General features: G+C 46.9%; 1 protein-coding gene across 11 annotated transcripts in view; it reads left to right on the top strand.

Moving 5' to 3' along the window:
• Positions 1-27,886, top strand: part of dph1 (diphthamide biosynthesis 1) — a 745,916-nt gene that overhangs the window by 131,022 nt on the left and 587,008 nt on the right. For 3 of the 11 annotated variants that reach the window (XM_069911783.1, XM_069911794.1, XM_069911782.1), the window contains exon 1: positions 14,228-14,378. The exons of 5 other annotated variants lie outside the window; for them this stretch is intronic. In XM_069911783.1, the coding sequence (XP_069767884.1) occupies positions 14,273-14,378 (106 nt within the window). In that variant the 5' untranslated portion in view covers positions 14,228-14,272. Of the gene's footprint in view, positions 1-14,227; positions 14,379-27,886 lie in introns of those variants that run through there. 3 more of the 11 variants (XM_069911785.1, XM_069911781.1, XM_069911784.1) reach the window with 3 other exon arrangements.

The raw sequence follows: 27,886 nt of genomic DNA, 5'->3' as shown, positions 1-27,886 counted from the left end.
AGATTCTGGTAAATATACATTGTAACCTCTCTTTGGCTGATGCATCTCTCCTGAGGTCCATTACTTGATACTGAATATAGATCTCCAGGCAGGAATATGATAACTGGCCTGAAATGTCGGTGACGTATATTAGGTGATATACCTCCTATAGATGCTGTAAGACCGGCTGATTTCCTCCATAAATTGCAGCATCTGCAGACTTTTCGTGTTTCACCCCCTGAAACATCACTTGCTTCTTTTCAGCTTGGGGGCAATGGCCAACATTCCATGAGGTGCTCAGATTGAACCTGTGTCGTGGTCACTTAGTGACTTGAGTACTTGACCTCATCACTTCTTTCTTTCCTTATGGTGGACTTCATTCCCATTATCAAGAAGACAGTCTGCTTTGATCTCCTTAGATCCAAGGTGAATGACTTCTCATTTCCCCACTTAGTGCTTTCACGTTCCCATTCAGTAATGTATGGTATCATCTCCCCTTCATTCCCCATTCCTCTCCTTGATTCTCTGACAGCTCACAGTCACCCAGAAGACTGATTAAAAAAAATCTCTGGAATTAATTTAGAGTGGAGAGGATGATGCGTTAATAGAAAACTCAGCTGTAATCACCCGTTTACCAGATTTACCAGGATGCTGCCCGGAATGGGAAACAAGACTTATGAGACAAGAGACTTTTCTCTTTGGAGCACAGAAGGATGAGAGGATACTTGATAGAGGTCTACAAGATTATGAGATTATGGACAGCCAGCACCTGTTTCCCAGGGCAGGATCAGCAAACACCAGAGGACATCTATACAGAGTTAAGGGAGGGAAGTATAAGGGACATATCAGGGGTACGTTTTTTCACACATGTATTACCAGGGATGGTGGTGGAGGCTGAAATATTTGGCGCATTTAAGAGACTCATGGAGGAAAGAAAAATAGAGGGATATGGGGTAGGAAGGGTTTAGTAGTTTTTTTTTGGAAGGAATATATGGGTCGGCACAACACCAAGGGCCAAAAGGCCTGTACTGTGCTGTAGCGTTCTATGTTTAGTGGCTTTGGCCTCTGGATTATGAACCCTGTTGTGTAACAGCTATGGCGCATCAAATAAAAGCATTAGAATGTAAAAGTGTATGTCAAGAATCGTCCCATGAGGAAGAAAACTGAAATGTTAAAAAGGATCTGGTTGTTGGAAAAGAAGGGCATGGAATCTGTTACTTGGCAACCATCAAAGCTCCTAACTTTTGGCACAACTGATGAATTTTTAATGATTTTTGTGCTCTGAGGTTGGTTAGGTTGCAGCACAGAAGTTCGTGCCCCTCGCAGTGAGTGAGAGATGAAGACAGAAGCAGAGGAGGAGAAGGTGAGGGAGGGGGCATCTGTGGACCAGACACACTAAGTTGCATGACACTGGCTGCGCAGAGTTAAAACGTGATGCTGGAAAACTCAGCAGGTCAAATAGTGGACTTTATATAAATAAAGATACATCATCAATGTTTCAGGGTTGAGCCCTTTATCAAGGTGTGGAGAAATGTCAGTATCCACCCGAACAAAATGGTGAGAAGGAGGGGGAGGAGCATGCTCCCAAAGGCAGGAAGTAATAAGTGGATAAGGAAGAGAGGGCATCCGTTGTATGCCACCAGAGCTTGTGGGGCTGCCATAAACACAGTGAACAGAGACACACAGGGAGTAGCAAGCAATTTGGTCTTTGGGGTGAATCACAAGGAAACTGCGGGGCCCAAGCACTCAGAGGGCAAAGCACTAATCCACAGTGCCCAGGGAAGCAACGGAGAATGTCCACACTGGGCTGAATGGGAGAGTGATCTTTCCTCAGTTGTGGGCTCTGTTGGCCTGGTCAGTATCCTTGCCCATTCCGAGCTACAGTGAGGAGGGAACTTCAGCCCTTTTTTGCAAGTGTTACTAATGATTCTGCGGCTGGGAAGGTTAATGTATGTGAAGCATTTTATGGCTCTGGTTCTGTACTCGCTTGAGTTCAGAAGGATAAGGGGGAAATCTCATCTAAACATAACAAACATTGAAAGAGCCAGATAGAGTGGACATGGAGAGGATGTTTTCAGTAGTGGGAGAGTCTGGAAACAGAGGGCACAACCTCAGAATAAAAGGATGTCATAGGGTCAGCGCCAGAACAAATCTTACCAGGGGGCTTTAGGGTAACCGGAGGGGGGGGGGGGCATAATTTGCTGCTCGAAAACTCACTCAATGGTGTGGAGGGGCATGTTAAATGCGGCATCCTGGATCCGTAGGCCATGCACGGCCATGTTTCTTTTTGTGTCATTACATTTGTAATGGATTGGAGTACTGGGGCCACTAGCGTCACTTCGTTGGAGGGAGGGTGAAGTGATGCTAGGCCCCAGTACTCCAATCCAGTGCCAATGCGCCAACCAGCACTAGCTCGTGCGCAAGAAGAAACATGGCTGTGCATGGCCTATGCATCCCGGGAAGTCACAAATGGAGGACATCCGGGCTGTCTGGCCTAAAACCAGACATCTGGCCACCCTAGCATGGGTGGAGGGTCATAATACCTCATTTGGGGGGGGTGCAATGCCCGTCCCATTAGAACAGAGATGAAGAGAAATTTCTTCAGTGAGAGGGAACTCGTTGCCACAGGTGACTGTGGATGGCAAGTCATTGGATTTAAAACAGAGGTTGATAGATTCTTGATTTGTAAGGGTGTCAAAGATTATGGGGAGAAGGCAAGAGAATGGAGTTGAAATAAAAAATACATCAACCATGATTTGAACGATGGACAGACTCGACTGACCAAATGGCCTAATTCTGCTCCTCAGTATTATAGTACAACTCTATGGCTTGGTGGGTAGCTAGTTATCTGCTCTGTTGGGATTAGGGTTACCAGGTAAGACTAGAAGGTTTGTTTCAATAAAGGATCTCAACAGTTCCCATGGATAGCACAGTTAGCATATTGGTTAGGGCGATGCTGTTACAGGGCCAGCGACCTGAGTTCGAATCCGGTGTTGCCTGTAAGGAGTTTGTATGTTCTCACCGTGTCTGCGTGGGTTTCCTCCGGATGCCATGGTTTCCTCCCAGACTTCAAAAAAAGTTTGTGGGTTGTATATTAATTGAGTGTAATTGTGTGGCTCAGGCTCGTGGGCTGGAAGGGCCTGTTACCGTGCTGTAAGTCTAAATGTCTATGTCTAAATTTTAATCACGTGAGATTTTACAAGCATCTGATGGCCAGTTCTACTGAAACCAGCCAGGACTTTTCCTGATAGAAAGTAACAGTCATAGAGTCCTAGAGCATAGAAATAGGCCCTTCAGCTCAACATCCATGCTGGCCAACAGGCCCCCAGTTGCCTGCATTCCAAGGCCCTGACTAAACATCTTTTATCATTGACGCTGCCTCTACCTTTCCTCTGGCTGCTCATTCCACACACTCACCACCCTCAGACTCAAAAAGCCGCCCCCCCTCCGATCTCTTTTACGCCTTCCCTCTCTCACCTCCAATGCACACCCTCTTGTTTTAGGCTCCCCTTGGGAATATAGACAGAATAAAATTTTAAACAAAATGTCTCCATGTTTACGATTGTGACCCTGGTTTATAAAATAATTAAGATATTTTACACATTAAATATTAATAAGTGACAGTCTAATTAAAGAAATATGAACTAAGAACAGGAATAGACTACACAGCCCCTCAAGCTTACTCCGCCATTCAATAAGATCAGAACTGAACTGATCTGATAGCTGTGGAGCACTGGGCTGAATTAAGAGTCTTACTGAAGAGCGTAGCAGAGATAAATTAATTTTTAGATTTCTTTTCAAAGTATTGAGGAAATGGAAGAGTATTGGTGGAAGATATGGAATGACTGTTGGAAATTAACTGTTGGGAAAAAAAAAGTTGTTCTAAATATTAAGAGCAGATCTCAAGGCAGTGGAAAGGCACCAAAGTGAACACGAAAACAGCCAACGTTATTTCAAACAGCCTTAAAATGCAAATGGTCCTGTGGAACTGGAGGCTAGCCAATGCAACTCCTTTACTTAAGAGTGGAGGAGAATCTATGTGATATCACAATCATCCACAGAACGAGACCATCCAGCCCACAATGTGCCTGTTCCAATTCAATGAAAGGGCTCGCCAAATAGATTTGGCTTTCTCCTGATCTCTTTGCCCATTGCTCTAAAAAAAGCATCCTTTATATTTATAAATCAATTTCCTTTTGAATGTTGGAAAACATGAACGTCTGCAGATGCCATGATTGAAGTAAAAACACAAATGCTGGAGAAACTCAGCAGGTCAAACAATGTACTTTTTTTTTTTTTTTTTTTTCTTTGGCTTGGCTTCGCGGACGAAGATTTATGGAGGGGGTAAAAAGTCCACGTCAGCTGCAGGCTTGTTTGTGGCTGACCAGTCCGATGCGGGACAGGCAGACACGATTGCAGCGGTTGCAAGGGAAAATTGGTTGGTTGGGGTTGGGTGTTGGGTTTTTCCTCCTTTGCCTTTTGTCAGTGAGGTGGGCTCTGCGGTCTTCTTCAAAGGAGGCTGCTGCCCGCCAAACTGTGAGGCGCCAAGATGCACGGTTTGAGGCGTTATCAGCCCACTGGCGGTGGTCAATGTGGCAGGCACCAAGAGATTTCTTTAGGCAGTCCTTGTACCTTTTCTTTGGTGCACCTCTGTCACGGTGGCCAGTGGAGAGCTCGCCATATAATACGATCTTGGGAAGGCGATGGTCCTCCATTCTGGAGACGTGACCCATCCAGCGCAGCTGGATCTTCAGCAGCGTGGACTCGATGCTGTCGACCTCTGCCATCTCGAGTACCTCGACGTTAGGGGTGTGAGCGCTCCAATGGATGTTGAGGATGGAGCGGAGACAACGCTGGTGGAAGCGTTCTAGGAGCCGTAGGTGGTGCCGGTAGAGGACCCATGATTCGGAGCCGAACAGGAGTGTGGGTATGACAACGGCTCTGTATACGCTTATCTTTGTGAGGTTTTTCAGTTGGTTGTTTTTCCAGACTCTTTTGTGTAGTCTTCCAAAGGCGCTATTTGCCTTGGCGAGTCTGTTGTCTATCTCATTGTCGATCCTTGCATCTGATGAAATGGTGCAGCCGAGATAGGTAAACTGGTTGACCGTTTTGAGTTTTGTGTGCCCGATGGAGATGTGGGGGGGCTGGTAGTCATGGTGGGGAGCTGGCTGATGGAGGACCTCAGTTTTCTTCAGGCTGACTTCCAGGCCAAACATTTTGGCAGTTTCCGCAAAGCAGGACGTCAAGCGCTGAAGAGCTGGCTCTGAATGGGCAACTAAAGCGGCATCATCTGCAAAGAGTAGTTCACGGACAAGTTACAGAGCAAAGGTAAAGACATATAACCAATGTTTGTGGTATGTGCAAAATGTAGACAGGCACCCGAACAAAATGAATACAATAAAATGATGTCTACCTACACTTTGCTCATGAAGGGCTTGATGAAGCAAAAGGCTAAAGCCCGAAATGTTGGCTATGTATCTTTATCTTTGCTACATAAAGTTTGCTGCTGACCTGCTGAGTTTCTCCAGTGCTGTGATTTTTACCCTTTTGAATGTTGGTAATGAGTCTCCCTCTACTCTTCCTTCAGCATTGTGTTCTAAGTCACAACAACCTGCCAATTACGGAGTCATCATGTTTTACAGCAGGCAAACAGGCCCTTCCATGCTGATTAAATTGTCTACCTAAGATCGTCCCAATACCAATTTGCTTGGCCCATATTCCTTTCCTATCCACGTCCCTCTCTAAATGTCCTTCACATGCTGTAATTATACCTGCTTCCTCTGACAGGTTGTTCCATTCGCCCATTGCACTTTCTGTGAAAATAAATTGTTCTGCAGCACCCCTCTAAATATTTCCTCTCTCACATTAAACATATGCTCTCTAATTTTAAAATCTCCTACCCTAGGAAAATGATTGTGATTTATTGATGTTTCCTCATGATTTGATACACCTCGATCAGACTCCTGAACAATAAACTCATTTAGAGACTCATTGAGAAGGACTCTTACTTGTGCACTTTATTAATTTTCTTTTGTTCTCTCTGAATTGCACAGTTTGTTTACATCCATTAACTGTTAACAGTTCTTTAGTTGTTTACATGTTTATTTTTTTGCACTACCAGTTAGTGGTAATTCTGCCTGGCCCGCAGAAAAAAGGGATCTCACGGTTGCATGTGATGCTACGTATGTCTGACAATAAATCTGAAATCTGATAAGGTCACCCCTAAGGTCCAGGAATAAAACCCCCAGCTTCTCCAGCCATTCGATATAATTCAAACCCTGTAACATCCTCATGAATCTTACACCCATACCAGCTTTCATGATGTCCTTCTGAAAGGCAAACAACCGGAATTGCACAGGTTACCCCATGCGTAATCTCACCAATGCTTCAACAGTTATAACATGATGTCCAGTTGCTGTGCTCAATATTTTCCTTTACCCACCCTGTCAACCTGTGTGGCCGCTTTCCAGGAACTATGTTCAAGATTCAAGATTATCTTATTGTCGTGGTAATAAAACAGAAAATGTGATATTACACAAAATTTCCTTTAGTCTAGCATAAGGCAGACAAAGATTCACCATTAGGAAACATTGCCCGGCGCCCTTTACAGCCAGAGAAAGAGAAGCAAAACAGAGTTTCCACCAGAGTCACTGAGTGTCTGTGGCTTTCCCTCCTGCGCTCCCGCAGCCTCCGCAGCCACACAGCCTTCAGTCCAAACCATCAGTAACCCGAGCTTCAGATGCCCACGTCAGTTACGGTCAAGAAGCCTCCAGTGCCCTCCCACATCCTGGTTCTGATCCCTGGTACCTCTTTAGCCAGTCTCCAGCAGTCAGCAACCTGGGCTGAGACCCTTGACCACAGTCGGCTGCAGCCTATGTGGGTTCCTCGCTTCAGACCCTCCTCAGACCCTCTATTCCACAACACTTTCCAGGGCCTTCTCATTTACTGTGCAAGCCCAACACTGATTTAACTTCTCAAAATCCAACACTTAACACTTTTCCAAGTTAATTTCCATCTGCCATTCCATGTCTCACTTTCCCACTTGATCGAGACCCTGTTGTAATCTTTGATAAACTTCCACCAATTTTGGGGTCATTGGGAACCTTGCTAATGATGCCAACTAGATTGTCATCTAAATCATTTATAGAGATGACACATCACGGTGACTCAACACCTATTCTGAGGCAAATTATTTTCAGTTTGTATTTTTTAAAGTTTTAATCTTCTTGCTCAGGTGAATTCTATTAAATATCTCATAGCTCTAGATAAAGAAGTATCAGAGCTAGTACAAACAGGTTGGGGAACAGCTTCTTCCTATGGGCAGTTAGACCACTGAATGACTGATTAAACAACTGTCCATGACTTATTTATTAATAATATGTATTTTACTCTATGTAGAGTGTATGTACGTGGTTGGTCCATACGTGTGTTTTGTTTGTATCCATATTTTGCACCGTGGACCGGAGGACACTGTTTCGTCGGGTTTACTGGTACAATCAGAGGGCAAATAAACTTGAACTTCAACTGAAGTGATGGTATAGGTGCTCCAGTTTATGCCAAAATCTCAAACTATATTTCAAGTCAAGTTTATTGTCATCTGTTTATTCATGTACAATCCGATGAAACAGTGTTCTCTGGTCCTTGGTGCAAAACAGGCAGACACACAACCAGGCATAACACACATATAGAAATAATACATAAGCAGGACTAGTATTCATATGTAAGTCAAGTATTTCAAATAGATGTAGTTTTGTATAAATGTGAGTCTCGGTAGGTGTCGTTTACATTCTCACTGCGCGTGGGAAGAAGCTGTTCCTCAGCCTGGTGGTGCTGGTTCTGAGACTCCTGTATCTCTTCCCCGATGGGAGCAGCCGAAAGATGGTGTGAGCAGGGTGGAAGGGGTCCTCATCGATTTTGTGCGCCCTCTTCAGACAACGATCTGGGTAGATCATGTCGATAGGGGTGGGGGGGGGGGGGAAGGGAGACTCCAGTGATCCACTCTCCCACTCTTATGGTCCTGTGGATTGACCTACAATCCATTTCTCTGCATTAAACATACCACACTGTGATGCAGTTGGCTAGGATGCTTTCAGTTGAGCTCCTGTAGAAGGTTGACATGATGATGGCCAGTAGCCTTGCCCGCTTCAGTCTTCTCAGGAAGTGCATTTGCTGCTGTGCCCACCTGACAAGTGAGGAGATGTTGAGTGTCCACAACAGGTCACGAGTTAAGTGAACTCCAAGGAACTTGGTGCTCTCCACTCTCTCTGTTACAGAGTAATTGATGTGTAGTGGAGGGTGGTCGTTCTTGGTTCTCCTGAAGTTCACAATCATCTTGTATCAGGTTGTTCCTCTCACACCATTTCATGAGATTCTCCACCTCTTCTCTGCAGTGCAACTGCAACTCGTCGTTGTTGCTGATGAGGCCGACGACTGTTGTGTTATCTGCAAACTTGATGACACTGTTGGAACTGCATCAGGTGATGCAGTCGAGGGTCAGTAGTGTGAACAGGAGGCTTGTTCATGACAATAATTTATGATTCCAATTAATTGGGAAATGTGAACTGCTCCTGGTGTGTAGATGAGTGGTAGAATCTGAACAGTTCAACAGTGTAAGGGCATAATCTAATAGGGGGCTCATTCAAGAGACTGATAACAGCAGGAAAAAAGCAGACCGTGAATCTCAAATTTTGACTTTTCAAGCTTGTGTATGTTCAGCCTGATGGACACCAGGAGACAAGAGTGTGACTAGCATGGAGTAGTTCCTTTAACATGTTGGCAGCTTTGCCGATTCAGCAGGAGATACAGTATAGGCAGAGTCAATGGTGGGGGTGGGGGTTTCATTTGCATGATAACCTGACCTGTGTTCACTAATCTGGGGAAATGGAATAAAATGGGTAAGGGCAGGACTAATGTAAAATAAGTGAGTGCTGGTGTTCACTGGGTGAGATGAACACTTGTTCCTGAAAGGTACGAAGTAAAACATGAAAATCTGCAGACACTGTGGTTGAAGTAAAAACACGCTGCTGGAGAAACTCAGCAGGTCAAGCAGTGTCCTTTATAGAGCAACTGTAAAAGTACATAATCGGCATTTCAAGCTTGAGCCCTTAGAAACATAGAAGATAGGAGTAGGAGTAGGTCATTTGACCCTTCGAGCCTGCTCCACCATTCAACAAGACCATGGCTGATCTTAAAGTTCAGTACCCCATCCCCGCCTTCTCTCCGTAACCTTTAATACCCTTATACTGAAGAAATAGATCTAATTCCCTCTTAAATAGATTTAATGAACCTGCCTCTACTGCCCTCTGTGGCAATGAATTCCACAGATTCACCACCCTCTGGGTCAAGAAATTCCTCCTCATCTCGGTCCTAAATGGTTTGCCTATTATCCTCAAACCATGGCCCCGGGTTCTGGATTTTCCCATCATTGGAAACATTCCATCTGCATCCATTCTGTCCAGTCCTGCCATCTCTGCCTGTCATCTCCTGCCTTTGCGACCATCCCTCCCCTACTCTTTTGTTCGGACACCTGCCAGCATTTTTCCATACCTTGATGAAGGGCTCGAGCCCGAAACGCTGGTTATGTGTCTTTACCTTTGCTCTATAAAGTCCACTGCTTGACTTGCTGAGTTTCTCCAGCATTGTGTTTTTACTTGTTTCTGAGGTGATCACTTTATGACTCTAGAAATGGATGATATGGCACTTCAAGATTGTTTTACCATCCCATTTCCAAACTTTAATTACTCTGAATCAGAATCTTGAACATGTTTCATTCAATTTGTTGTATTTGCGACAAGGGGCAAAATTCCTAAATTACAATTCCGTAAAGACAAGATTTTAAAGAATAAATAACAAGTGCAAAAAAAGGGAAACCTTGAAATAGTGTCCACAAAAATCTAATGGTGGAGGGGAAGAAGCTGTTTTATGTGGTGTTCGTCTTCAGGCCCCTGTCCCTGCTTCCTAATGGCAGCAGTGAGAAAAGGACATGGCCTGGGTGGTGAGGGCCCTTGAGGATCAAAGCTGGTTTCTTGAGGCATCGCCTCTTAAAGATCTTCTTAATGGAGTGAAGACTGATGCCCATGATGGTGTTGGCTGAGTTTACAACCTTCTATAGCCTGCTCAAATATTGTTAGAAATTACATTTTAAAAATAAATAAATAAATAAATTAGTGCAAAAAGAAGAGAAAGTGAGGCAGTGCCTGTGGTTCATTGTCTGTTCAGAAATCTGAAGGCAAAGGTCTTTGTGCCGCTGAGTGCTCGTCCTCAGCCTCCTGTACCTCCTTCCCAATGGCAGCAGTGTGAAGAGGTCATGTGCTGGTGGTGATGGCCCCTGCTTTCTTAAGACACCACCTCTTGTCGATGTCCTTGATGGAGTGGAGACTGATGCCTGTGATGGTGCTGGCCGAGTTCACAATTCTCTGTAGTCTTTTCCTGTCCTGTGCTTTGGCACCTCCATACCAGACAGTGATGCAACCAGACAGAAATCCCTCTACGGTACACCTGTAGAAATTTGCAAGAGTCTTTAGTGACATATTCAATCTCCTCAAACTTCTCACAATATTACACTTGGTCTCTTCATTGAGTAAGTGGCTTCAACCCAAGTACCAATTCTTTAGATGTCCAATAAGTTAGAGTCTACTGAAATTATCTATCTGTGCATATTCTCTCTTAATTATCCTTTTCTCATTCTAATCGATCATCCTCAACTCTGTGAGCTTTTGAGAAACAATTATTTGTGTGTCCCTTAATTTAATGTCTTCTGGAAATCTAAAAACACAGCATTGACCTGACTTGTTATCTCTGTTTCTCTCTCCAGTAATGTGATCATGATGAGGTTTGTAGGTGAATTGAGGTATTTGGGGGCCTGTGACCATGCTGTATATCTAAATTATAAAATTTAATTTACACCAAAGAAACATGGTTCTAAACAAAATGTAAACTTTCAGGGATTTATGAGCTAGTCATAGATGTTAAACGCATAGATGTTTTATTAAAGGTAAATCAATTTATTTCTTGTTCATACCAGGTTTTGCATGGTGATAACAAGATATCGTTTCTCCAGGACCTCACAGATTTACATAAATAGAAGTTAAAATATTAAGACGTATGCAGTAAAAGTCCCCAGTACACTATCCACATATGTTCTGGGAATTCAGGAGCCTGATGGCTTTGGGGGGGGGGAAAATCTTGCCCAATCTGGATGTAAGGGACCAGAGTACTATGGTACATCCTACCAGATGGCAGAACAGTTTACATGAGGGGTGCGTGGAGTCCTTCACAATGTTTATTGTGGTGGCTTAAGAAAGCAGCCTCTATCCTCAAGGACCCCCACCACCCAGGCCTCGCCCTCTTCACTCTGCTACCATTGGGGAAAAGGTACAGGAACCTAAAGACGAGCCCTCAACGGCACAAGGGCAGCTTCTTCCCCGCTGCCATCAGATTCTTGAATGATCAATGAACCAAAGACACTGCCTCACTTTTCGTGCACTGTCATTTAATTTTTTTATAGTAATGTTGTAAGATGGTTGTAATACTCTCTCTGATGCTGCTGCAAACCCCGAAGTTCATGACAATAAATCCTGATTCTGCTTGTGCTCAGAGCCCTCACGATTCCTGGTTCCGATACATGGTTCATATGAGCCAGACTCCAGCAGCCCGCAGCCTGCTGTGAGTCCTTTGACCTCCAAGTCAGTAACAGCTCACTGTCTGCATGTATACTTCAGCCACAGAGCCCCTCGCTGGCCCACCGCCGTGGTCACAGTCCTTGGGGTCGTCTCTTCTGCTTCTCCTTCTCATTGGTGGGTGGCGGTGCTCTCCCCATTACTGGTGCCCTGCACAAGTCCATTGCTGCCCTGGAATCCGCAACCCCTCATGGCTCAGACCACATGGACGCAGGATTTTAAACAAAACACTGTCTGTTCCTTTAACAGGCCATTTAAAGCCTGTATGGAGCTGTCAGCAGTAGGACTGGGCGGTTGGACCAGTTGGGGGAGTGTGCGTCTCTGGTCCCCCTTCTCCTCAGCAACAGGACTGTCATTACAGAAGCTCTGGAAACACCACCATTTTATTTTGTACTTCGAGGACTATATACAACATTATCAGTCAGTTACTTTTTTTTCCCAGTTCTGACAAAGGGACTTGAAATGTTAATGCCGTTTACCTCTCCCAGATGCTGTCCGACATGATGAATCTTCCTGCTTCAGGCATGCAATAAGGTTAATTTCTGAGGAGACACAATGGCTTTCCTGTTCGTCAAGAATATTAAAAAAATTATTCTGAGACCTCCATACAATCTCGTTTTGTCTCTGAAATTTCGGAACTGTTCTTCCCAAAGGGTTTTCCAACAATCCAATGATTCTTTTGAACAAGGAGGCTCGTGACAAAGAGCAACATCTTGCAATGTGAATTACAAAAACAAACTGCCAGTGAGATATGGAGTAAAAGAGCTGAGTTTCCATTTATAGAGAGCTTGACATGCTTTGGAAGTCCCAGAGCACTTCACCAGCACTGAAGTTTCGTCAGCCAATTAGGTAGCTCTGCAATGTGGAAATTTCAGGGGCCAATTTTACATTGGTATAAGATAAAAAATTACAAATGTTTTCCTTTGAACTATTGTAAGTTTAAGGATGTTCAGAGTTCATGTTCATTATTATCTGACTTTACATATACAACCTGAGCATTTGCCCAGACCACAGTACACACACACATACACAATAATCACATAAATATATTATTTAAATAAATATATACGTATAAATATTTTGGGATGATTTACTCAGTTTACAGGATACTGTTCATCAATCTCATAGGCTGCAGGAACAAACAATTTCTCAGCCTTGGAGTCCTGATTTTGATGCTCCTGTACTTCCTGTCGTGGGTCAAAGATACTGTGCGCTGGATGGAATGGGCCCTAAATAATACTTTTAAGCCCTCTTTCAGCAACGCACCCGGGAGATATAGTCAATTTAGGACTGGGAATGGAAGAAAATTGGACGCAAAAGCACATTATCAGCTTTCCACCATCTTACCTTACAGGTAACAATAATAGGCAGGCAGCTTGAGATCCAAATAGTGACAAATTAGAACCTGCATACCAAGGAAATGCAGGTACAGAGGGTATTGAAGAAAGCAAGTTGTATGTTGACCTTTATTGCAAGAGATTTTGAATATAGAAATATTGGTATATTTGGTATGACCAAACCTCTCTCCTACCTCACTCCCTACCCCCTCCTCCATCCCCAACCCCCTCACTCCCCACCCCATCAACCCTACACCCTCACTCCTCTCCCATCACCCCATGCCCTCCCCACCCACTACCCCCTCACCCACTGCCTACTCCCTCACTCCCCAGACCTTACCCCCTCACCCTTACCCTCTCACTCCCCACCCCTACCCCTACCCTCTCATCCCTACCACCTCCCCTCACCCCACCCACTACCCCCTCACCCCACCCACTACCCCCTCACCCCACCCACTACCCCCTCACCCCACCCACTACCCCCTCACCCCACCACCTACCCCTCACTCCTATCCCCTCACACTCCAGCCCCTACCCCCACTCCCCACCCCTACCCCCACTCCTACCCTCTCATTCCCTACCCCTAACTCCTCATCCCTACTCCTCATCCCTTACCCCCTCACCCCACTCCATATTGCCTCACTCCCCACCCCTACCCCCTACTCCCTCACACCCCATCCCCTACCCCATCACTTCCCACCCCCTCACCCCTACCTCCTCACTCCCCGCCCCTCACTACCCATCCCCTGCCCCCTCATACCCAATCACTCTCAGCCCCAACCCCCTCACTCCCCACCCCGTACCACCTCATCCCTACTCCCTCACTACCCACCCACTACTTACTCCCCTCACCCCACTGCCTACCCCTCACTCCTATCCCCTCACTCCCCAGCCCCTACCCCCTCACTCTCCATCTCCTACCCTCTCACTCCCCATCCCTTACCCCTCACCCCTACCCCATCACTCCCCATCCTCTACCCCCTCACCCCTTCCCCATCAGTCCCTACCCCCACCCCCTCTACCCCCTCACTCCACACACCCTAACTACCCATCCCCTACCCCCTCACCCTTACCCCATCACTCCCCACCCCTCACCCTTACCCCATCACTCCCCACCCCTTACTCTCACTCCCTACCCCTGCCCCCTCACTCTCTTCATCACCCTTCATCCATCGATCGATCGATCAGCCGAGCGACTGCCCGCCCTGCAGCGGTTGCCGGGCAACATCGAGCCGCTCAGGTGCGATTGGTGCCGCCTTCAAGCGACCCACGTGAGGGATGGCGGAGGGGGGAGCGCGGAGGTGCCGGCCTTCAGGCCCCGGTCTCGGCATGCAGGTGGCTCTGCCCCCCGGCTCCACGGACAGTCGCAGGCCCAGAATGGCAGGTGTGTGCGGGGGGGCCCCGGGAATCGGGCGGCGGAGGCAACGGGCCCGGATACCAGGACGGTGGGGCGGGGGTTGTCGGACTGAGAACGGGGGGTGGGGGGTGTGGGTGTGTCGGACCCCGACCCAGACCCGGACCCGGACCCGGGACGGAGGGGGGGGTGTCGGACCCGGGACGGTGAGGGGGGGGGGTGTCGGACCCGGGACGGTGAGGGGGGGGGTGTCGGACCCGGGACGGTGAGGGGGGGGGGTGTCGGACCCGGGACGGTGAGGGAGGGGTGTCGGACCCGGGCCGTGGTAGGGGGGTGTGTCGGACCCAGACCCGGATCCAGACCCGGACCCGGGACGGTGGGGGGGGGGGGGTGTCGGACCCGGGACGGTGGGGGGGGGGTGGTGTCGGACCCGGGACGGTGAGGGGGGGGGGGTGTCGGACCCGGGACGGTGAGGGGGGGGGGTGTCGGACCCGGGACGGTGAGGGGGGGGGGTGTCGGACCCGGGACGGTGAGGGGGGGGTGTCGGACCCGGGACGGTGAGGGGGGGGGTGTCGGACCCGGGACGGTGAGGGAGGGGTGTCGGACCCGGGACGGTGAGGGGGGGGGGTGTCGGACCCGGGACGGTGAGGGGGGGGGTGTCGGACCCGGGACGGTGAGGGGGGGGGGTGTCGGACCCGGGACGGTGAGGGAGGGGTGTCGGACCCGGGCCGTGGTAGGGGGGTGTGTCGGACCCAGACCCGGATCCAGACCCGGACCCGGGACGGTGGGGGGGGGGGGGGGTGTCGGACCCGGGACGGTGGGGGGGGGGTGGTGTCGGACCCGGGACGGTGAGGGGGGGGGGTGTCGGACCCGGGACGGTGAGGGGGGGGGGTGTCGGACCCGGGACGGTGAGGGGGGGGGGTGTCGGACCCGGGACGGTGAGGGGGGGGTGTCGGACCCGGGACGGTGAGGGAGGGGTGTCGGACCCGGGCCGTGGTAGGGGGGTGTGTCGGACCCAGACCCGGATCCAGACCCGGACCCGGGACGGTGGGGGGGGGGGGGTGTCGGACCCGGGACGGTGGGGGGGGGGGTGTCGGACCCGGGACGGTGAGGGGGGTGTGTGTCGGACCCGGGACAGTGATGGGGGGGGGGGTGTCGGACCCGGGCCGTGGTAGGGGGGTGTGTCGGACCCGGGCGGGGGGGGGGGGGGGGGGTTGTCCTGGGACAGGAGTTGACAGGTGCCACCTTGGACACTGGAATGACCTGGTACTGGGTGGGGGAGGTGCAGAGATCCTCTGGTACTGGGACTGACCCACAGACACTGGAGCGGACCTGGATTTGGGAGGGGGAGGGGGAGGGGGGGCAGTGACAGGATCCCCTCAGACTGGGACTGACCTGGGGTAGTGGGGTGATCGAAACCCCTCGGATACCCTGGCTGGGTTCAGCAGGTGACTACTATATGTTGTGCAGAGGAGACCTGAGACAGGAGGTTGGGGTCTCTGTGTTCCTTTAACCTGTGAAGTAGTTTGAGTAGCTTGTCATATGCTGGGGACAATTTAGAATCAAGGTGTGAATGCAGACCCCAGGGTACTGGGGAAAACATGACAGCACCTTGGATACTGCAGGTAACAGCCCTTCCTATGGTAACAACCTGGGGAGAGTGCAGCCCAGCAGTTGGGGACAACCTCTCATAGAACATTACAGCGTCTCGTCTATGCTGAACTATTAGTCTCCCAAAGTCCCACTGATCTGCACCTGGACTATAACCCTGCTTACCCTCCCATTCATGTACCTGTCCTAATTCTTACTGAAAGTAGGCTTGGAACACTGTTAGAGCAGTTCTTCAGATATTGGCGACAGCTTCTTGGATACAGGAGACAGTGCCCCTTTCACACTGCTGATTGCATCTGGATTGAACCAGGTAATTTAGGGGGTCCATACCCAGTAATTGTGCGGTTATGAAACCATCCAACCTGGTAGGGCGAGTTTAATTCAACCGGGCTCTGACTCTTGGTGGGGTCAAGTGTCAGAGCCCGGCCAAGTTAACTCACTAATTGCCTTTTGGCTGTGTGAAAGCACAACCTGCTCTCGCCTCGTCACTCCTCCTTTAAAATGGCGGGTTGCCAATTAACCAGGTAAAGCATAGTGCAGTGGGGAAGGCTCCCAAGTGCAGGATGCCCAGTAAGTTTACCTGCTTCCTAGGAGGGTTGGCAGTGTGAAAGGGGCTAGTATTGTGTTACTGCAGCTTCAGAACATGAATACTGTTGTGACCTAGTGTACTTTGGGAAGTTGTGTCATGGTAAAATGGAGTAACTGGCAGCAATGTTAACAGGAAGACCTTGGATTATAAATCCATATCTGGCTGAGAGTGGTGACACAGGTGGAGAGGGTGGATAAGAAGGCTTTTTGTATGCTTCCCTTTACAAGCCAAGGCATTGAGTATAAGAGATGAGACATCATGGGGGAGGGGTACAAAATGTTGGTTAGATTGCACTTGGATTATTACAGTTCGAGTCACTGCATGACAGGAAGGATGTTGGGAGGCCTGGGTTTAAATGGCTGGAATTGGCTTCTTGTGCTCTGAAAATAAAATTTAAAATACAGTGAAACCCCTGTTATCCAGTATTCAAGCAACGGGGAAAAAAATTGCAGAAAACATACAGGTAAAATATATAAAAGTTCACCAATCCATGCAATATCAAGCAACCAGAAAATTAATTTATCTGGCATCTCACAATCCCCATAGGTGCTGGATACCAGGGTTTTTACTGTATCTGGAAAGAACTCCAAGAGCAGGTGGTGGAGGAAGGTACAATTACAATTTTTAAAATTTTAATTCAATTTAAAGAGACATGAGCCTGCACATTTATACCCATGTGACCAATTAACCCACTGACCCTGCACATCTTTGGAACATGGGAGGAAACCTGAATACCCAGAGGAATCACACGCGGTCACAGGGAGAATGTACAAACTCCTCACAGGCAGCGGGAGATTCGAGCCTGGTCACTGGCACTGTAATAGCTTTGTGCTGACCACTTTGCCAACTGTGTCTCCCTGAGTTAACTGCACAATGTTTAAATGTATGCAAAGTTTAAAAGGCATTTACAAGCAAGGTGGAAAAGGTGTAGGTCAGTGGTTCTCCACCTTTTCCATTCACGTACCACTTTAAGTATTCCCTATGTGATAATGCTCTGTAATTAGTAAGGGATTGCTTAAGGTGGGATGTGGGTGGGAAGAAAAAGGTGGAGAACCACTGTTTTAATCGTACCTGATTGATTCGTTATGTGCAAGGTTTCATAACTCGAAAGGAAATGGGCCATTGACAATTTTTCTCAAGCAAAATATTTCAGTAACAATTGGGTAAAGAGCAGTGGTTCTCAACCTTCCCACTCACCTACCACCTTAAGCAAACACAGAGCACCTATGGCATAGGGATTACTTAAAGTGGTAGGTGAATGGGAAGAGGAAGGTTAAGAACTACTGGTGTTGGTGGATGAAGGCAAATAGAATCTGTACAAACAGCTTGGGGACTGTCACAGCAGCCCCTCAGAAATTGGGGCTGATAGTGTGTTACTGTATGGATTTGGGGGTCAATGTATGACAGGGACAAACCAGGGAAGGTGCATTAGAGCTGAGGAACCCTCACATAGCTTTTTTTTCAATTCATTGATTGATAGTGTGACATATCAGCATGGTTATGGGGAATGGAATGAAACTAGCTGGCCACTGGCAGATCCTGGACATTGCTGGGTCCTTTGCGGTTGATGGAGCCAAGGTGCTCAACAATATGATTTCCCTCAATCTGAGTTCAGTCTCCCAGATGTCGAGGAGGCCACACTGAATCCAAGGCAAATTGGTTAATTGGATCAAAAATTGGGCTCTGGGATGGGATATGCAGGGCAGCGGTGGAAAGATGTGACCATTGGAGTACTGGAACCTTTATTGTTTATGATGATTCAGTATTTACGGCTTTGATGTGAATGAAGCTGAACAGAAAGATAATTTGCAGACTTGCTGTATTACATCGGAAGATGGAAAAACATTAAATTGTTTTATTCAATTAGCATATTTAATGTGACACATTGTGTTAGTTCAACTGACCTAAACCCATTTTGCCGCTGATTTTTGTTTGTACTCAGCATCTGATACCTCTCATGTCAGTGTCCGACAATAGTCGGCCAGCATCGATGGATTCCAATTGCCCTGATACCGCTTTTCCATGGTCGCAACCTTTCATCGTATTCATCACTGACTGCACCAAGATCAGCAGGGAAGACGTCCAAGTGCAAAAGTAGAAATTAAATTTCCAATAACACGTTGCACTTCGTGGTTTTGTCTGCTTGAGGTAGACTTAAAATATGACAGGAAATTACAAAAAATAGGTTATATCTAAAAAAACAGTCTGAGATAAGAAAATTTTAAGGCAAATTTCATGATCAGCAGTCCAAAATTCACCCAAAATTGTTCAGGAAGCAAAATCTTCATTGTCCAGTGTAATCTGTGTAGCAACATGATCTGTTGTCAACAGCTTGAAATATTTCCATCAGTAGTAATATCCAGAGTGTAGTATGACAAACGACAATTAAAGTTAAAATTGTAAGATTTAACAAAAACCATGTGTGATTGAGAATTGGTAATATATGAGTATTGGAATATGGTTAGGAATGTTGTCTGTTCTTTCTCTGAATAGCACACAAGTCCCAAAGACACAGCTCACTGTGGCTTCAAACCTGGTGTGTTATTCAAGGAAAGGTTGACAGTGATAGGCAAACATTTCCTTGCAAAATACTGGCCATTATCTTTGCAGTCTGACTTTAATTGGGTCAATACTGAAGCAAGAATCCTCCTACCCATCTTCATCTAATAACCCTGGCTAAAATTTCTCTCATTTCTTTCTCACTCGTGCATGTTTAGTTTTTCTGAAAATATATCTGTGGTACTTCCCTCATCCTCTTAACGTGCTAATGAGTTCCACATTCTCCTCACTTTTTGGGTAAGGACATTTCTCTGAGTTTCCTGCTGGATTTATTAGTGACTCAAGTTTTTTCTCAGCTGAGGTGTGAAACCTAAATAGTGATGCCATCTGTTTTGGAGACCTTGTTTTTCAGTTGGCATTTAGCCTTCTCTCTAGGTGTGGCAGTGAGACTGGATGGGGGAGTCTTTAATGGAATGGAATCACGAGTACTCATGTTAAGGATAGATGTGTGGTTGAAGGGTTAGTTGAAGTGCTCCTGACTGACTTGCTTTGAAAAGTTTGCCTCCACTCTTGACTCTCAGCAAGATGTGTGCACGGTGCCAAGAAATGATCTTGACATCTCCAGTCAAGTTTAAGTTTATTATCACATGTAGTTCAAAGTTCAGATTTATTGTCAGATTTCATTTATGACATCACATACAACCCTGAGATTCATTTTTCTGTGGGCCAAGCTGAATTTCTACTTATTGATAGTGCAAAAAAATATTGTACTCTCGATAGATGCACATACAAAAGAGAGAAATGGAAATAAAGAAAGAAATGCCAGCAAACTGACACAATAAATATTCAGTAATAAATAATGTGCAAAGTAAAGAATCCTTAAATAAGTCCCTGATTGAGTTTGTGGTTGAGGAGTCTGTTGGTGGAGGGAGAGCAGCTGTTCCTGAACCTGGTGGTGCGAGTCTTGAGGCACCGAGACCTTTTTCCTGATGGTAGCAGCGAGAACAGAGCGTGTGGATCCTTGATGATTGGTGCTGCCTTCTGACAACAGCGTTGTGTGTAGATTTTTACTTGATGGTGGGAAGAATTTTGCCTGAGTTGTGTCCATTACCTTTTGCAGGGCATTCCGTTCAGAGGTATTGGAACCCCCCCCCCCCACCATAACAGGCCGTGATACAGCTGATCAGCACCCTTATTGCAACACACCTATAGACGTTTGCCATGGTTTTCGATGTCATACCATGGAGCAATTATATAAGGTTGTTTCGTGAGCAATTGTGCTGGATATTTTGTGCTTGGCACTGCAAGAAAGGAACAGTACAAAAGTACAGAGACAGGTCAGAGCAAAGACAACATAATTTGACAAGTGTGAGGTTTATTCAAGGGCCTGATAATGGCAGGAAAGAAACTGGTGGTGTGTGATCTCACACTCATGAAACTTTCCCGACACTGTGTGGGGGGGGAGAAAAGGGATGAAGAAAGTGTGGCCAGAGTGGGATGAGTCTTTACATGTTGGCTGCTTTTCTAAGGCAGTGAAAGGATGGAATTAATGGAAGGGAAAGGGTAGGTGGGTTTGACACCTTTGAAAAATTCACATGTGCCATCATTGTCATTGTGTCTTTGGGCCTTCTGGGCACATTCCATCTGATCTAAACCTCGCTGGTTTTCTGTTGGATGTCATATCTAATACATTGCTCCTGGTCTACTGAACACTATTGATCCCTACTCTCCTCAACACTCCTGAGTTGTGGTCTACCATTGCAAACGCCTTATGCATTGGAAAGATGCATGAAAGGGTAAATGAATCAACACCCTTGTCCTCTCCCAGGATAACATCCCCAACATGGAGGCCCCAATTGCAATCTGTTTCTTATTCATTTTTGGATGCCACTGTCAAGGTTATTTCATTTTGGCCTCGAGAAGGTGGTGGTGAGTTGCCTTCTCAATCATCTGCAGTCCTGGTATAGGTACTCTCACGGGGCTGTTTGATGCGAGTTCCAGGATTTGGACCATGCAATGGATGCAGTGCGGTGCCCTGGGTTGGGGTGGGGTGGGGAAGGAGTTTGCAAAGGACCCAGCAGGCAGTGACATGATGCCCCTGCTTATCCTGGTGGTATGGGGGTTCAAGTTCAATTTCAATTTATCATCATCTAACTACATAACAATGGTTTCACCGGACCACAGTGCAGACACATGCCTGTACAATACATGGCACATAACAATTCAGAATTTATTTTCAATAATGTCACAAATCCTTTCCACAGTCACGTGTTGAAGTTTTTGAGAGTGCACACACACACACACACACACAAACACACACACACACACACACACACACACACACACACACACACACACACATACACACACAGAGACTTTGGGATGATTTACTCAGATACAAAATGCTGTTCACCAATCTTGCAGCCTGTGGGAAGAAGCTATTCCCCAGCCTACCAGTCCTGATTTAGATGCTCCTTCCATAGTGGGTCAAAGATCCTGTGTGTTGGATTTAAAAGTCCTTTGAGCCCCATTTAGGCAATGCTCCCAGTAAATGTCATCAATAGAGGAAAGGGTTTAGGATGCATTGTTACTGTAACCAGATGGGTTATTGCTTTGCATTTTGTAGGCAGTATGCTCTGCAGGCGTGGTATGCAAGTGGCAGGTGGTGGGAATGTAGGTTTATGGTGGTTGATTGGATGGTTCTGGGGAGCAGACCATATTGTTTTTGGACTTGAGTCCAGACACACCATAGCAGGAGGTTTCTAAGTAGACAAACTAAATAACCTCAGGAATGTTTTCAATGACTCTTTGGAGAAAGCATAATGTTACCACCAATTTGTGGGAACACAACTTGCATATCTGGTGGAGGGGGTGAACTACTTTCCCCACTACCCATCCACCTGCCCAGCCAAGCACCTTTTGCCCCACCGAAGGCAGAGTTGGAAAATCCATCGTTGATCTCATTCACTGAAGAAGCTAGAAAACCAGTATTACCAGAAAGTAATCTTTATCCTGGAATTCTATTGTAATGTAATAATATACTTTATTAAGAATGTCGCATACATGATTAACCTCTCCCTGCGGTAAGGCAGACAAAGAGTCTCCGTGAGTAATGCCTGATACCCCCCTTACGGTACAAGAAAAGGAGATTCCCTTCAGAGACACTGGGTGTCCATGGATTTGCCTCCAGTGCTCCCACAGCCTCTGCATCTGCATAGATCTTGTTCAATCCATCGGCGACCAGAACTTCAGATTCAAACCTCCCAATGTAACTGGGAAACCTTCAGTAAACCAAGCTCTTCGGAAGCCCTTCTTGCCCTATAAAAAATTAGGGAAAATAAAGGACTGACATCAAAAATTAGTGACTAACTTAATATTTACAACTTGTCCTCATGGATGAAGCTTTCTATCCCGCTATCCTCTGCTTTCTCTTTTGCAGCAACCATTCATCATTCTTGATTTACTGAAAGATCAAACAACTTGAAAATGTTGGTGCTCGGTGTCTCCAGCATTTTCTCTTTTTTGTATTACACTTGGTTTGCATCCTTGCCAACGCTTTTATATCCTTTTTTTAATGAGGCTGGATCTATTTTTGGTACTCTTGTAGCCTGACCAAGATTTTATACATTGAATGTTGCTTTTCATTTCCTTTAGAATTGAACTCTGTTGTACATTTTTTTTTTGCGTGGCTTCTTCATTAATTTCCTTCGTAGCTTAGTTTGACTGAGCAGTGGTCTAGGACCTCACAGATAAAACCCTCCCCACCATCGAGAACATCTATAAGGAACGCTGCTGTCAGAGCAGCAACAACCAACAAGGACCCACACCATCTAGCACACGCTCTGTTCTCTAGGGGTCACAAGACTCGCACCAGCAGGTTCAGGAACAGCTGCTCCCCCTCCACCATCAGACTCCTCAACAACCAACTCAATCAGGGACTCATTTAAAGTACTCTTACTTGTGCACTTGATTGTTTTTTTTTTAAATCTCTGTATTGCACAGTGTTTGTTGACATGTATACGTTGAGTCAGTTGTGTTTTTTGCACTGTCAGTAAGTGGTAATTCTGCCTGGCCCGCAGGAAAATAAATCTCAGGGTTCGATGTGATAGCGTGTATGTCCTCTGACAATAAATCTGAATCTGAAGCCATAGACTGAGCTCGAAGGATGTTGATTCAGGTTTGACTGCAATGCCCAAGCATATCATCTTGAACCCTGAATGAAGTTGTGATGCTGGAGATGGGTGAGGTATTATGTTAAAGACTTTGCCTTTCTCTTCAGGTCGGTACGAAGGATTGCATGGCACTATTTGAAGGTGTGAGGTGTTGAGCTCTCTTGCCCAAAGGGGGATGGGGAAGGCAAAGAAAGCCATTTGTCACTTTTGTTGCCTGTCGAGTTTTCTTCAGTACAAGTTGACAGGCAACCGAGTGATGATGAATTCCAATGGTGGAGGATTTCTATTTATGATGGGAAAGAAATATTGTAAATACGATTTTCAATGTGCGAGCACTGTTCACACTTGGTGAGGGTACCCCTGTAGAATTTGGCACAGCATGCCTCCACTGAAAAAGCTATGTGTACTTTGTTCCACTCCTCTCCCACTTCAGAACATCTTATTGAAAACAACTGAACCATTTTCCAGTTGTGTGCTAGGCCCTTTCCTCAACTTTCATTTCAGAAAAAACTTCTGAAAAACAAATGATTTGAAAAGAACACTGTTTTATTTATAATACTTTGGATTGGAGGTTGTGCAGAATCTCTTAGCTGTCTCTTGACAGCTAAGGTGTTAAATTGATGTGTTGAGATCAACAATGACAGGATTTGTAAAGATGAATGTGCACAGTTAGGAGGGGATAAAAATCTGACGGCTGATAGTCTGTTGTGTGCATGAGGTGCAAAAACTGAAAAGGAAGTGAAGGCACTGTGTATTGACGTAATACACAGGCACACTGAAAGAGAGATGCGGAGAAACGGGGAGAGATGGGTGCAGAGCGAGAGTCAGGGGCGTCGAGAGAGAGCAAGAGTGAGGGGCGCCGAGAGAGCGAGAGTGAGGGGCGCCGAGCGAGAGCGAGAGTGAGGGGCGCCGAGCGAGAGCGAGAGTGAGGGGCGCCGAGCGAGAGCGAGAGTGAGGGGCGCCGAGCGAGAGCGAGAGTGAGGGGCGCCGAGCGAGAGCGAGAGTGAGGGGCGCCGAGCGAGAGCGAGAGTGAGGGGCGCCGAGCGAGAGCGAGAGTGAGGGGCGCCGAGCGAGAGCGAGAGTGAGGGGCGCCGAGCGAGAGCGAGAGTGAGGGGCGCCGAGCGAGAGCGAGAGTGAGGGGCGCCGAGCGAGAGCGAGAGTGAGGGGCGCCGAGCGAGAGCGAGAGTGAGGGGCGCCGAGCGAGAGTGAGGGGCGCCGAGCGAGAGTGAGGGGCGCCGAGCGAGAGCGAGAGTGAGGGGCGCCGAGCGAGAGCGAGAGTGAGGGGCGCCGAGCGAGAGCGAGAGTGAGGGGCGCCGAGCGAGAGCGAGAGTGAGGGGCGCCGAGCGAGACAGGAATTCACAGAGAGAGATGTAACGAGAGACAGCCAAGCATACGTGTATATATATATATATATATATATATATATTTTTTTTTTTTTTCTTTGGCTTGGCTTCGCGGACGAAGATTTATGGAGGGGGTAAAAGTCCACGTCAGCTGCAAGCTCGTTTGTGGCTGACAAGTCCGATGCGGGACAGGCAGACACGGTTGCAGCGGTTGCAGGGGAAAATTGGTTGGTTGGGGTTGGGTGTTGGGTTTTTCCTCCTTTGCCTTTTGTCAGTGAGGTGGGCTCTGCGGTCTTCTTCAAAGGAGGTTGCTGCCCGCCAAACTGTGAGGCGCCAAGATGCACGGTTTGAGGCGATATCAGCCCACTGGCGGTGGTCATTGGGGCAGGCACCAAGAGATTTCTTTAGGCAGTCCTTGTACCTTTTCTTTGGTGCACCTCTGTCACGGTGGCCAGTGGAGAGCTCGCCATATAACACGATCTTGGGAAGGCGATGGTCCTCCATTCTGGAGACGTGACCCATCCAGCGCAGCTGGATCTTCAGCAGCGTGGACTCGATGCTGTCGACCTCTGCCATCTCGAGTACTTCGACGTTAGGGATGAAAGCGCTCCAATGGATGTTGAGGATGGAGCGGAGACAACGCTGGTGGAAGCGTTCTAGGAGCCGTAGGTGATGCCGGTAGAGGACCCATGATTCGGAGCCGAACAGGAGTGTGGGTATGACAACGGCTCTGTATACGCTTATCTTTGTGAGGTTTTTCAGTTGGTTGTTTTTGCAGACTCTTTTGTGTAGTCTTCCAAAGGCGCTATTTGCCTTGGCGAGTCTGTTGTCTATCTCATTGTCGATCCTTGCATCTGATGAAATGGTGCAGCCGAGATAGGTAAACTGGTTGACCGTTTTGAGTTTTGTGTGCCCGATGGAGATGTGGGGGGGCTGGTAGTCATGGTGGGGAGCTGGCTGATGGAGGACCTCAGTTTTCTTCTTATATTTCTTATATAAATATATATATATATATACACATACACACACACACACACACACACACACACACACACACACACACACACACACTTGCAATGCAAATGATTTGATCTTACAAAGTTTTTCGCAATTTTATCATTCAATGCAAATGACTGGGGAATTTCGATGCACATTTGAGGGCAGTGATTACCAGGGAGTGACTGCATTGCTGATATCCACTTTGAACGACTGGGAAACTATTCTTGTATGATCTGTAAGCCTTGGTCTGTGAATCTCATTGCATTTATTTCCGCACCAAGGGACAGACAGCAATCTGTTTCCACAGGGGTGCGAGTAGGGAGCCGAGTTCATGCTGCCGTGGAGCTGGAGCTAGGCTTGGCTCAGCTGGCCATACAGTCACCTCTGAGTCAGACTTTGAACTAAGGCTCTGCCTCACTACTTTGGGGTGATGTTGGAGATCCCACAGTGAGCAATGGCTAAATCTCTGTGCCCTGACCAACACTTACTTCTCCCCACCACCATTTATCCAATTCCTGAATATAAATTGATTTCTTTTTTTGCATATTTAAATTTTGAGATACAGCCCATGAGCCTGTGCCACCCAATTACACCCAATTACCCTACAAACCCATACACTTTTGGAGGGTGGGAGGCAACTGAAAGAAACCCACGCAGAAGTGGTGAGTACCTACAAACTCCTTACAGACAGCGCCGGTCAGCGTTGCGCTGGCCATGCTGCCATGTAGTTTTCTGTATATCATAGTACAGAGGAATGAGAAGAAAAATGTACTGGTACTTGCACTTTAAGTCTCAAAGCACTTTATAGACAGTGAAGTCTCAATGCTAACTGGTTAGGACAGTACAACACAGGAACTGGGCCTTTGGCCCAGGATGTCTGCACTGATCGTGATGCCCAAATCAAACTAAATCTCTGCTGCTCACACATGAAGGATGTCCCTCTGTTTCCTTCACATTCATGTGTCCATGGAGAAGCCTCTTAAATTCCGCTTTTCATCTACTTGCACCACTACTCCTGGCAGCAAGCTCGGTACCTACCACTGTTTAAAAAAAAATGTCCATGCACCTCTTTTATGATATCCTGCCACCCCAACCTTACTTTAAATGCATGTTCTTTGGTATTTAACAGTTCTTGTACTCTAGGAAAATGATTCCGACTGTCTACCCTATTAGTGCTTCTCATAATTTTATAAACCTCTGTTGGGTCTTCCCTCAGCCTTTGATGCTCCATAAAACAGCCAAAGTTTGTTCAACCTAACCTATCCTGATAACTCGCACCCTCTAATTCAGGCAACATCCCAGTAAATCTCTTCTGTATCCTTTGCAAAGCCTCTATATTCCTTTCTGTAATGGGATGACCTGAATTGAACACAATACCCGAGAAGTGTCTTACTGAAGTTTTACGTTGCTGCCACATGAACTCCTTATTTTTATACTCGGTGCCTATAAAGAGAAGCACACCTTTTGGTTTTAGCTCCCTATCAACTGTCATGGAGACTTTGAAGGTTCTGTAGACCTGGACATCCCCCTAAAATCTCTCTAAATGTTATTGGTTTGCAGAATCCCGTCATTCACTGTATACCCTGATATTTGACATACCAAGGTGCAGCTGCAGCACACCACACTTGTCCAGATTAAACATAATCTGCCATCTCCCTCCCCGTATCCGTAACTAACATTACCTGTTGCATGCTTTGATAGCCCTGTACATGTCCGCAGCTCCACTAATCTGTGCCATGTGCAAACTTATTAACTCACCCGTCTACTTGTTCCTCTAAATCATTTATATATATGTAACATATGTGTTCAGTGATGCTGCAGTGCTAAATTGTGTACAGCAATCTCCCATAATTCAATTAAATGAAGGGTGACGGTCAACGTAGCAATTAGCACATTGCTGTTACAGCATCAACAGCTAGGGTTCGAATCTAGTGCTGTCAGTAAGGAGTTTATATGTTCTCCCTGTGTCTGAGTGGGTTTCCTCCCACCCTTCCAAACATACAGAGGTCAGGGGTAGGATGTTTTTTGTTGGCCATATGTTGGAAAGATCTCTCGACTTTGGGTCATTTCACAAGACAGTGGAGTGTTGGTGAGGGCAGACTTGGATTGGCCTTTCAGCCAATAAATGCCATCCCCAATAGCAGTCCCTCCGTGATGGTATTCACCTGGATTTGGTGCTTGAACCTCACGAGCTGGATCAGAACCCTTTTACTCATCGCTGCCCATTAGCAGCATGACTGAGTACAGCACATTAGGAGTTTATTGACATACACATTATACAACGTTATATATGCACCAAAATTCTTACCTGTTGCAGTCAAACCC

This window comes from Narcine bancroftii, chromosome 14 (genome assembly GCF_036971445.1).
Source record: "Narcine bancroftii isolate sNarBan1 chromosome 14, sNarBan1.hap1, whole genome shotgun sequence".
NCBI lineage: Eukaryota > Metazoa > Chordata > Chondrichthyes > Torpediniformes > Narcinidae > Narcine > Narcine bancroftii.
Note: the sequence above shows the minus strand (reverse complement) of the source record. Positions and strands in the feature narration are given on the sequence as shown.